Source organism: Siphateles boraxobius, unplaced genomic scaffold (assembly GCF_051911475.1).
Source record: "Siphateles boraxobius isolate OS27281-9 unplaced genomic scaffold, OSU_SipBor_1 5, whole genome shotgun sequence".
Lineage (NCBI taxonomy): Eukaryota > Metazoa > Chordata > Actinopteri > Cypriniformes > Leuciscidae > Siphateles > Siphateles boraxobius.
In genome coordinates this window covers 30,807,892-30,820,566 of record NW_027509141.1, presented here as the reverse complement: position 1 = coordinate 30,820,566, position 12,675 = coordinate 30,807,892, and the positions used below count along the sequence as shown (strand labels likewise).

The following is a 12,675-nucleotide window of genomic DNA, read 5'->3' as shown; positions in this document are numbered from 1 at the left end:
CCCTCGCGGATACGCCCACCGCGGGTGCTCATGGGAAATGCAGTTTTCCCGCAGTACACAAAAAAAAAAAAAAAAATCAGCGAGTAAATTTCACAATTAAAAGGACAGTTCACCCAAAAATGGAAATTCTGTCATTAATAACTCATCCTCATGTCGTTCCAAACCTGTCATATTTCGTTCATCTTCTGAACAAAAATGAAGATCTTTTTGATGAAATCTGAGAGCTTTCCGTCCTTCCATTGACAATTACGAAAACTTCCACCTTGATGCTTAAAAAGGTCCATAGCTGTCAACGGAGGGCCAGAAAGCTCTCAGATTTCATAAAAAAAATTAATTTGTGTTTAGAAGACTAACTGACAGATGAGTAGCCTAATTAATGACAGAATTTTCATTTTTGGGTGAACTATCCTGTGAAATAACACACTGAATTAAGATTTAAGAAGTAGGCTATAAAGACTGAAATAATGCGAATAAACAAAACTGATAAAGTACATGAAGTTGCCTGGGTAAAAGCATCTGGCAAATTTCCAAATTTTAAATAAATAAGCAAAATTATTATTTATTACGAGTAACTATTTATTGGATGTTTCTTTTGACAAAATTGCCTGTGTGATGGGTATAGCTGGCTTTTTCTCTTGTTTGCCGTTCAATGACAAATGACTTTAGAGCCTCTGTAAGAAATCTCTTTTGTTGAGACGTATGTCATTGACGCACTGATTGCAGTATGTGTTCTGAATGATTTGTGCTTGGGCGGGAGATGAAACCTTGCTCAAAGTAAATGCTCGCAAAGATTTTTCCATATGGAGTGTGTTTCCATCGTTTGGCTAAAGCAAACAGAATCACGACAGAGGGATAGAGCTGTCTCTGTGTTTCATACCGCCCCCATGTGTCTGAAATTATATAAATTCACACTATATTGTACATTAGACACCAGCCCAACATGGAATTTTCTAAGTTTCCTATGTAATCTCCGTATATTGTTTAATTAAACCGTTATATATTTGATCTGATTGTTGCGTTTTAAAGCTGAAACTGCTCGTTTTTCTCCTCCAAGCTAATGTTAGCCTCTCCTATCTTATCTTAGGCTACTACTGCTAAACTTCAGCATAAAAAACAAAACAGTTAAAAGTGCAATAGCATCATTTCATTGTGGGAAACGTACCAAATTAAATCTTCTTGGTGTCTTTATGGATTCGGGTTGCACATTTATGTAAACAGCGTTTGGAAACAAAATTGGAATGAACTGATCAAAACGATTGAGGTGATTACATCATTCATTTAAACTGAGTATTTTTTGGTATTCTATGTGTCAGATTGGATTGGTTTTTGTAACAAATTTTGAAACCAAATGTAGGCCTACTGCCCATTTTTTCACATGAGAAGAGGAAACGCATCGTGCGAACGTTTTCAGGAAACTGCTGCTTCAAGGCAAGATCTGTTTTGACATCAACTTATACTTAAGAGGGCAATCAGCATGAAGGAAGAGACAAAAGAGTGGTGGTGGAAGAAAAAAATCTGCAGGTTTGATCCCAGGAACTTGAGATGTCATATCTGCTTTCAGAGAACTGTGACTCAACCTGCAATTAGGTTCCTTCAGATCTAGATCTGCTGAACGAAAGAGCATTTATTCAAATGTACACGTTCAATGAGCAACAGAGACATCATATAAACACTCACATGAATATTAGAAATACGCATGTGAAGACTGAACCAAGATAGAATGAATATTACTTATCCTTTTTTTATTTTAACATTGTTTACAGTACATTAAATGCCAGCAATGTACTTGATACTGAGAAAAGAAAATAAAGACATAAACTGGCTTTTTAAAAAGCATTTTTAAAAATTATTACGTTTTAATCATCGACTAAACATCATCTGACTATTTACAATATATAAACTATAGATGTGCTTATAATATAAAGGGTTTACATTTATGTACATTATTTATAAATGCTGCAATGTAAGTAATGAATTCATATAAACTGTTACAAACAGATGACACTTTCATTACATCACAAGGGAAACATCACGCTGAGTGGACACAAGCACACAACTGCTGAAAAGACAATTAAATGCTTCCCCCTTCTGCTACTTTGTAAATCATTGCAGATTTGGAGATTATACAATCTGCAGGTGCTTAAAAAGAGCTGCTGTCAGCCCAGGTGCAGCTCGGAAGCTACAAAAGCAGTGTGTGTGTGTGTGTGTGTGTGTGTGTGTGTGTGTGTGTGTGTGTGTGTGTGTGTGTGTGTGTGTGTGTGTGTGTGTGTGTGTGTGTGAAAGTCTGGGGATGGAAGCATAGCATTATGGGGGATCTTGTTGGTCAGGGTAGTTTCTGCTGCACCGCTGCTAATGTTATAGTTGCAGCAATCACGGATTGTACTTCTAAAGGGAAATGTATGTATGCATGATTTATCATCAATGCAAAAAAATTCTACTTTGTGCTATATAATAGTAAGTTAATAAGATCTAACTGGTCAACTACCTTCATAAAATCAATAATTTATGAAGTGGATACATCTATTTGAGAGGAGTCAAATACTCAGCATCATCATGAAATCAATATTAGACTTTTTGAAATTTCACTCCAAATTCAGAAGAAAAAAAAAGAAAAAAAAGAAAAATTTTTTTTATATATATATATATATATATATATATGACTTTGGAGTGAAATGATATTTGTTTCAAACTCATGTTTAGCAATCAGGAATCATTTTGAGCCATTAGATAAGGACAGATACTGGCAATTCTTTAACAACTGGCACATTTAGTTCTCAGGCTTGTAAACGCACATTAACATACACCGCAAAAACTATGGGACACTTTTGTGCTTGAGAAACCACATTGGTGTGTGAGGTATTACACCACTACAGACAACATGTCACACTCACCAGAACACACAATTAAACGCTTTTTTGCCAAAAGATTAACAATGATCTCAATGGGTTATTTCACTGATGCACTTCAGAAATCATACACATATTTAATCAGTAAATCACTCATTTCTCTTTGTATATCCTAAACACCACAAAGAGGGAAATGAAGCATCTGGCCATGATAAACAAGTATATATATATATATATATATATATATATATATATATATATATATATATATATAATTTTTTTTTTTTTTAAACAGCCCGGAAAAGGAAGTACAGATTGTAATTTGGAATATATTACAGTGCCTTTGCTGTCAGACAGGCCCTTGATGCAGCACCAGAGACATTTAAAACACTGAGAGAAGATATCGAGATATGTAATTATGCTGATACTGGTTCACAGATATGATGATTTATTTATATGTGTGGCTGGCCTATACATTAAAACATTAAACAGACAAAATTAATTAAAAAGTACCACATTTAAATGCACATCTCATTTAGACCGTCCATTACAGTACATTCACTGACTGAAATATTCTTTCTCCGTGAGCATAAAGAGGAGAGAATGCACACATTCACACACAATAAAACACCACAGTGTTACCACTTAGGTCATTATGGGCCGGTAAGTGCTTGATTTATAGTATTTTAGGTGTTATGTTAAACATCCACACATTACTTGTTTTTTTTCTTCAAACAATTTACAGTTAGTAGTACATATGCTTTGTTCATATATCTCTCTACAAAATATATTATTAATCTATGATTATGTCATAAGTCGTAACTGGGTCACTAGGTCAAGAGATTGAGCGGAAGTTGTGCTTCAAATGAAAAGTGCTACAGTTTAAGGTTTCAATAATCGCCAAATGACCCAGTGATCGGGAACTGATCTCCTAAAACATCCGTCTGGTTCGGTTAATAGCATAACTAGAAGCAAAACTTTAATACGATCATCTTTCCACGGAGCAACATTTACCACATGTACGCCATTTGCCCTGGAACTAAAACGTTTATGTGCACCAATGCACAATATTTGTTTCTCCAATCAAGGAGAAGACCCTGTGAATGTTTTTTTTTTTTTTTTTTTGGTTTTCTTTGCAAATAAATCCAGAGAGTCTTTCAAAATCAGTCTGTCAGTATGACTCATGGGATCATTACAAACTGACCCTATAATTAACTGTGCTTTCCGATCTGTGCTTTCCCATTGCAACCAGCAGTATTCATTAAAATATTCAAAACATGCCTTTCACCATAATTTTTTAGATCTGAATCTTTCAAAGATGGCATTTAAGCTGAATAGGTAAATATTGTAAAGGGATGTGATAGATATCCTTGAGAGGACCAGATGGAATTGGAATACTCTTCTATTTTCTATATCATATATATGTATGCTCATATACCAGCTAATACATTTATCTCTAAATATTGTAGAAAGGATAAACATTATAAATCCATATAAAAATGTGACATGTACATCTGTTCTAAGTACAATTTGCATAAATTTGAAATTGTGTAATAGACTGCAGCCAAATCAAGTCTGGATTCTGGACGAGGTTGTGTGTTGCCTCTCAACAGCCTTCAGTGTCAGATATCTCACAGCTATTGCACAGAGTATTGCTATATCTAACATGAGATATTATCAAATGAACACTTTAATAACCACCAATCCTCTCATCAGAACTGAGAACTAATCTCTTGTGAATGTGGCCGAGGGGTAAAGGGTGAAAGGTCATGATATTGGGGGATGGATGGGAGGTTGGACCAGCTGATGAGTCCGTTTGGTTAGAATGCAAAATCCCTTTTGTTTGCAAAGCCTGCATACTGCATGTGCTGTTACTATGGCACATTCTGACTATTATGGGCTTTTGATTTTCTAATTCTGGTCATCTTCTCCCCACATATCAAGCTTTAAAATAGATGTTCTAGTTCTGGTCATCGTCTCCCCACATATCAAGATTTAAAATAGATTTTCTAGTTCTGGTCATCTTCTCCCCACATATCAAGCTTTAAAATTAATATTTCCATGCCCTTTCATGACTTTAAATGGAATTAATGCTGGCCTGAGATGGGTCAACACCCCATTTACAGCACATGCAGGTCACAAGGCCAAATAATGCATTGATTGAATACAACTAAAGCTAGAAATCTAGTGACTGATCACTGACTGATCTAGTGAGAGATTCTGCATCCTCCCCAACTACTGACCCAAAAATAAAATGAAAAAGCATAAACCATTAGAGGATGAGGTCTAATGACCACTGTTTCCTTTGCTGTTCCCTGACGTCCAATCAATGATGATGAAGCTCAGGCTCATTATCATAAATAAGACTCCTAAAATGGCGAAGCAAGCAGCCTATAAAAAAAGAAGAGAGGCAAGATTATTAACACTGCGATGTAATCTAAATATGCAATCCAAAAAACATTTTTTTTAGCATACAAAACAAAGCTAATTTTTAGAACATTAAGATTTTCTTTTGTATTGTGCCACTTTCATGTTTATGATTTTAAAATTAAACACATTGGCCACGTACATTCTACAACCGAATTAACTCCTGAAAATGCAGGTAGTGACAACCGCATTTACAAAAATTCTACGCAGACTTTACGGAACCGAACTGAACAAAGTTGTTAATGATGTATTTAAAAATTTATCAGACATGTTTATCTCTTCTTTATGTGTAGAGCAAAAAAAAAAAATATCACAGGGACGAGCATTGACTCATTTGTGTTTCCATAAATAAAAAAAATTGCATACTTTCACTGCAAATTTCAATGCAATTTTAGATAAAACAAAAAAAACACAACAATGAGAATTGAGAGGGAAAATGTTCTTGATTGTCATGAAAAACAAATCTCACATTGCAAAAAATAAATAATTCTTAATGGTCCTAATAAAGGCTTTCCTTTTAAATATATATTCGTAATACAGTTTTTCTTCGGATTAAAAGGGGTTAATTATAACCTGGACATTTCTTAGAATTTCTCCAGGAACTTCTCCAGATTCCTGCAGTTTGCTGTAACTTGAGGTGAACTAGTTTACTAGTTTTCAATAGCTTGGGTCACACCAAAGATTTACCCGAGGGATTTACAAAGCACTTAGAATGATTCGTTTTCAGAGAATCTCAGTCTAAAAGTGTGAAAGGTTTCAAAGCATCTACATTCCTACAAGCGTCAAGAAACCAGATCCCACTATGGATGAATGGGGGGAAACCGAATACAGTATGTCTGCAAGTACTTACAAGGATTTTCGGCGGTGAGCGCATGGGTTCATCTTCCTCAGGAACAATGCGGATGTAAAACACAGCAGGAAATATAAAGATGAGGCACGGCGCGGACGTGGCACCTGTGGAACAAATAAACACATGTAGACAGTTACTTACTAAATGTAAACTTAAACCTTCACTAAAATGATTCATCCCTCAGGAATAAGTCATAACTGTGTCAGAAAATCTTTAGCAGTTCAAGTTATATAAGTCTTAGTCATTTAAGGAGATTTCTCATGTTATAGGGTGGTCTGGCCATTACAGAACAATAGTGTCCATTCTTCTCCGAGGTAGGTAAAACTCACATGAAGTGGAGAAACAACTGGTGTTATCGAGTTAAGTGTGAGATATGGAGAAACTATCATGTACTGTAATAAAAGGAAAGCATAATGGGACTTTGTTGATAATTATATACACATTCCAAAGGCGATTAATAATGCTGGTGGGGATTTATGCACGACTGGAACTGTGCGTACAGTATTATATTCTGAAACTTTAATGCCTGTGCTGATAAAAGCCAATGTGAGGTCCTTGAGGTTGCCATGGAACAGTACGCTGCTCTCACGCTCTTTTCACGCTAATGGAACTTCAAAAAGAACGAAAGAATCCATTGAGAATCCAACATCACTCAAGAGCCGAGAGCACCAAACCTACCGATGATCCCGAAGATGCCCAGGATGTTTGGGGCGAAGATGACCAGTAAGTTGATGAGGGTGAGGAGGCAGACAGCTATGGCAATGTGACGTGGCCACCAGAAGGTTTTATTTGCGAAGAACAGCTGCTGAATCGCTCTCCTTACCTGAGAAAAGACATGAAATAAAGCATTGAAATCAGATACTGAAATGCGTCATCCAATCCTGACACCACAACAAAGTTGTAACTGGATTAGATGAAGTCCATTTAAAATTGTAAAGTTTATGTGTGTAAGTGCGTAATACTCACAGGAAACAGCACGATGGGTACAGTGAGTGTGACGGCAGTCAGCACAGCTAGACGAACGCACAGGATGAGTGTGTCATACGGGTCAATTCGACTGTAGGTGTGCAACAGCTCGGCTTCCACTTTATCTACACACAAATAAAATCATTTGTATTTAAAATAAAAAATCTAAAAAGGTTTATTCAAAAATTATGTTGCATTCCTCACTTCTTTAGATCAGTAGTTCTCAAACTTTTTCAGGTGGCGGACCATTTCAACAGTAAAACAAACATTGTGAAGCAACTAAAAACTAAAAGACTTTTAATGAATATTGAGATTAAATAGACTGCTACTTTTAGGTATTGAACCTAAATGAGATGAATATTTGCTAGCTAAGAAGTTGGATCGAATTGAATGACTTATTGAATAAAAAAAACAAAAAAAAACATATAATCACAAATGAATGTTAATACAACGAGTTAACTATTTGTTGATAAATTAGTTGATTCATTCAATCTAGGGTCTTTTTGTCAGCTAAAATTATTTTATATAGTTCGAAAGTATTTGGTCAGAAAGTTATTTATTTTGAAAGAAAGAAATACTTCATTTATATAATAATACTATATTCAGCAGGGATACATTAAATTGATCAAAAGACTTTGACATTGTTACAAAAAAATAGTCAAATGAATGCTGTTCATCAAAGAATCCTGAAAAAATGTATCACGGTTTCCACAAAAATATTAAGCAGCATAACTTTTTTCAGCATTGAAATGTTTCTTGAGCAGCAATCATGTGACACTGAAGACTGGAGTAAAGATGCTAAACGTAATTCAGCTTTGCCATCACAGGAATACATTACATTAGAAAATATATTAAAACAGTTTTAAAATGGGCATTAAAATCATACCAACCATAACATTTTATGGTTTATGTCAATTTTTAATCACTAAATCAACTCTCAGACCTACTGACCAGACCAAAGTTTGAGAACCATTGCATTACTCTTTTCCAGCTCGCATTGGTAATGGTTTTCATTAATGCACAATGGCCACTAGATGGAGTGCTACACTTTACCAACATGATCATGCATGAACACAGATTTGTTGAATCAGATAATTAGATCTGTGACGACAGCATATGCACATGCTGACACTGTAGCTGAGCAGGTCTCAAAGTTCTCTTGTACTTCAAAAGCTCTGGAAAATGAGGGTGAATATTTTGTGCCTAAAATAAGAAAATACACTCTTCCTCTTTACCACTGCAGTCACACTGATCTCACCCAGACTCTGACATCTCAACTTGAATGACCACTCAGCACATCCATCTTGACAGGTCTCATCGCCTCTTTCTCCTCAACAAAACCTCCTCCACTCTCTCCATCTCATCTGAGTCACACTGTTGTCTTCTGATGTGTAAAAAGGTAGGGAGCCGTCCTGGATGACCTGTAATAATTGTGGCAACTACCCATCCCTGCTGCTTCATGCTCTGTAACATATGACAATTTTGCCCTGCTCTTCACCTCTACCCCTAGATGTTTGATTCATTCTCTATTAGCCATCCAAGCATATCCACCTATGAATGTTATCTACAATATAGTCGAAAGTGGCTTCTGTTATCTAACTTTTGGAGACTTGGAAACAGTTAAAGGCTTAATGCCTCTTTACTGGCACAATATCTGCATTCTGTGTTCGCACAGGACATGTTTTTATATCCATCTGTAGCGTTTTTTACATTTTTGTGTACACATGCCTCCGTCTAGTTTTAAGATACTCTGTCTGATATTAAATAGTCCAATGCATGCTGTTCCCTTTATTTCTGCTACATCTAACTCGTTATCGTCCTTGGTGTGAACGGGCCTAAACTCTGTATAACACTCACTGATGCTATAGCTTAAAGGGATAGTTCACCCAAAAATGAAAATTCTGTCAGTAATTACTCTCCCTCATGTTGTTCCAACCTCGTAAGACCTTCGTTCATCTTCGGAACACGAATTAAGATATTTTTGATGAAATCTGAGAGCCGGATCACTCCTCCATAGGCTTCTAAGGGATTGAAACTTGTTCCCCGGAAAGTTATTAAATACATCGTTAAAATAGTCCAAGTGACTACAGTGGCTCAATCTTAAGTTTATCAAAGACGAGAATACTTTTTGTGCGCAAAAAAACACAAAAATAACGACTTTATTTCAACTATTCATTTCCTTCTCTGTGGGCCTCTAGTCAGTTAACGTAGTGTGATTGCGTAGAGCTACGTCACACGTAGGCTCACTATTGGCCGACACTGGTCGTGTTTGATGTGTGTGACGTACAACACAGAAGCTTACGCTATTACACTAGTGAACTGACTCGAGGCCCACAGAGAAGGAAATGCATAGTTGGAATAAAGTCGTTATTTTTGTTTGTTTTTGCGCACAAAAAGTGTTCTCGTCGTTTGATAAACTTAAGATTGAGTCACTGTAGTCACTTGGACTATTTTAACGATGTCTTTAATAACTTTTCGGGGAACAAGTTTCAATCCCTTAGAAGCCTATGGAGGAGTGATCCGGCTCTCAGATTTAATCAAAAATATCTTAATTCATGTTCCGAAGATGAACGAAGGTCTTACGGGGTTGGAACAACATGAGGGTGAGTAAATACTAGGGCTGCACAATTAATCGAATTTCTAATCGCGATTATGATTACGGATGCCACGATTACGTAATCGGTCAAAGCCGCGATTACAAAAGAAAATCCATTCTGCGTGTGTGTATGTTATAAAAGGCGAATCACGACTACTTCAGAAAACCCAGCACAATATGACATACCAGGCAGTGACGTAAGTGTACGCTGAAATAATAAGACTTTCACCTCAGAAAAACGGACTTTACTGTCTTGTTAGCCGTTAAACTGTGCTCGTAGCGCGCACTCAATTGTAGCCAACGCGCAAATGCGCACGCTGTGCATCACTTCATTGTATAAATTGCAAAAGAAACTACGAGCATGCAACGTCGTTACAATCTAAATTACTAAGTCACGAAATAAAAGTAAAATACCAACAAATCACGTGTTAGCTGAGAAGGATTTGCACGCAGGTATGATTTTCATTCTATTCACCAGGAGCTGTTTCATTAACAGTTCTTGTTAGTATTGTGTATTCACCATGGTAAGTGTCGTTTCCATAACCCCAAAATGCCACTTTATTTTCACTTTGTGTTATTTTTTATATTTTTAAATGACTGTGGTGGCTCATATCAACATTGTATTAACAAAAACTAGTTTGGGGCTGCTATTTAATTGCTTTAGCAGCATAGTCCTAATGTTTATCTATTAGTAGGCTAGTCTTTACTATTAGTCATTCTTACAATTGATGTGTATGTTAAGTAAAGGGGGACAGTACTTGTGTGTGTGTTAACAATTTTTGTGTCAACATGTATTATAATACCCTTATATATATATTCAATGTAAATTGTGATAATCGTAATTAATAATCGCAATTACAATTTCAAGGGAATAACCGGCAATTGTGATTTTTGTGATAATCGTGCAGCTCTAGTAAATACTGACAGAATTGTCATTTTTGAATGAACTATCCCTTTAAGCCTTAGCAATGGCCTCGCAGCTAAATCAAGGCATATAATCACACCTCCAATGCAAATTTACCTTTGCTCTATGAAATTTCATGAGTGAAATGGGAATTTCAGTCATTTCATTGGGAATCAGTGCAATGAAGAATTGCCTGATGCAATGAGAAGCCTGATGATCTTGTTCCAGTTTGGTGAACTTAAACACAAATTCCCAGCACCAACCAATAGCAAGTCTCTTGGTTTGGCAGTGACCCATGTTGGCAGAGATTTGTAACTTTGCAATTGAGCACCTCTTCTATCGTAGATCTTCAGCTTTGCTTTTTATAGTCATCATTTCCATATCATTCAACATATTTTGTCACATCTATTCAAGCAATGGTGAATGTGACTGCCACTACAATATGATTAATATGTTTATTGTCACTTCTTTTTGTCATTGCGGTACACATTTCCACTCTTTAGTACTCAGTTTCTACTATCTTGAGTAAAGGAAATGATGGTAATAGGCCTCACCAATGAAGGTCAGATATCCAAACAAAGCAGCCAGGAGGTACATGATGTACATGACCGCAATGGAGATGTTGGAGACGTGTTGCATCTTTGTCTTTGTGGGGCTGAAATCAGAAAAATATAAGGATGTGACAAAAAACAGATAGGCTAAGCACATTCCAACTCAAAATATCAGTTAATAAGGTTTATACAGTCAACACGCACTTCAGACAGTTTTCAGTCTCCTCAAAAAATCTCTGAAGTGGTCGTAAGGCATAAATATTCATATTAATGGTCTATTTCTACCACTTTGATGTCTATTCATAATAAAATGTTGAACAAGTACGTACTTGTATGTACTTGAAGGAATACTGTGGCATAATGTTGATTCACAAGAAATAATTTTCTTGTGGTAAAGTCAGTGTTTTAATGTTTACAGATTTGCCCTTTTTAATAAGTGCCTCACTGTAATCCAGATTTGAGCTTTTTTATATGAAAATGATGGAAAAAAAGTATGCCACTAGTGTTGTCGCTTGGGCTTAACTTGTATTGAACCCATAATATTCCTGTAATGTCTGTTTAAATATGCTAATTCCAGACTGGTACACCACAGCTCTCCGAACTCTCCGAAGCAGATTGGTAGTGGCGCACAGTGCAATAGCCTCCATATGCACACGGTGACTCATCTATGATTCCAGAACTGTGAAAAGATCTTGCCACCTACTTGCGTAGCTCCGTGTAAATTGGCAGCACCTCGGGGTGGCACACGAACGCAAATGCCAGGATGGGAACCGTGTAGGCAGTCTAAAAAAAATAAAAACACAGACCAGACCACGTCACGTCACCATGGATACAACAGCAGCAACCATAAAACCCAAAGTCCACACTTTAAAGCCCATTAAACACTGTAGCGCATTTCAGAGAGCTAATTGTAGCTGTGATTAAGTCAGACTTGGACAGAGCTCCGGCCTGGACTCATTAAAAATGCTGGTCCTGTGCACATCAAGAAAGACTGAATTTAACACTCCTGACTACACAATTTACACGTATCACTCTGACAGTAAAGGACATGTGTGGGAAAACTGCACAAGGCGATGTGGAAGTTGACACTTATGCATTAATGCTCGAGACATGAATAATAAAGGACCATAGGCCACAGACTGGAATAAATATGGATACCGTCTTACAAAGTCTGTACTGAGCTAAGACTACATTGACAGAATTTTCATTTGGGAATGTTTCATGTTGGTGAATGTTTATAATTTTTCTCTCCTGTAATTAGGGAGCAAAAGAGAGGTAGTAAAATGCCCATTCTTTCCCATATCTTCCCAATTTAGCAAACCACTCAGCAATAATCTTTAAAACCACAGTCCGTCAAAGCTTCTAAAATGATTGTGCTTTAGAAATGTGAATATATTATTATAATATACTACATAACATCATATATTATCATAACATAAGCTGATAATCCAGACTGATGCGCATATAAGCCCACATATATGCGAGTCATGCAACGGATTATTGGGAACTACAGTGTGTGTCATTTGATTTTGCTT

At 36.4% G+C, this 12,675-nt stretch overlaps 1 protein-coding gene across 3 annotated transcripts in view; it reads right to left on the bottom strand.

Moving 5' to 3' along the window:
- Positions 1-3,277: 3,277 nt before the first annotated feature.
- slc38a3a (solute carrier family 38 member 3a) overlaps positions 3,278-12,675 on the bottom strand; it is a 48,110-nt gene continuing 38,712 nt past the window's right edge. For all 3 annotated transcript variants that reach the window (XM_077203814.1, XM_077203815.1, XM_077203816.1), the window contains 6 exons: positions 11,844-11,923; positions 11,144-11,244; positions 7,090-7,214; positions 6,802-6,946; positions 6,124-6,227; positions 3,278-5,237 (listed from right to left, as the gene is read on the bottom strand). In XM_077203814.1, the coding sequence (XP_077059929.1) occupies positions 5,133-5,237; positions 6,124-6,227; positions 6,802-6,946; positions 7,090-7,214; positions 11,144-11,244; positions 11,844-11,923 (660 nt within the window). In that variant the 3' untranslated portion in view covers positions 3,278-5,132. The remainder of the gene's footprint in view (positions 5,238-6,123; positions 6,228-6,801; positions 6,947-7,089; positions 7,215-11,143; positions 11,245-11,843; positions 11,924-12,675) is intronic.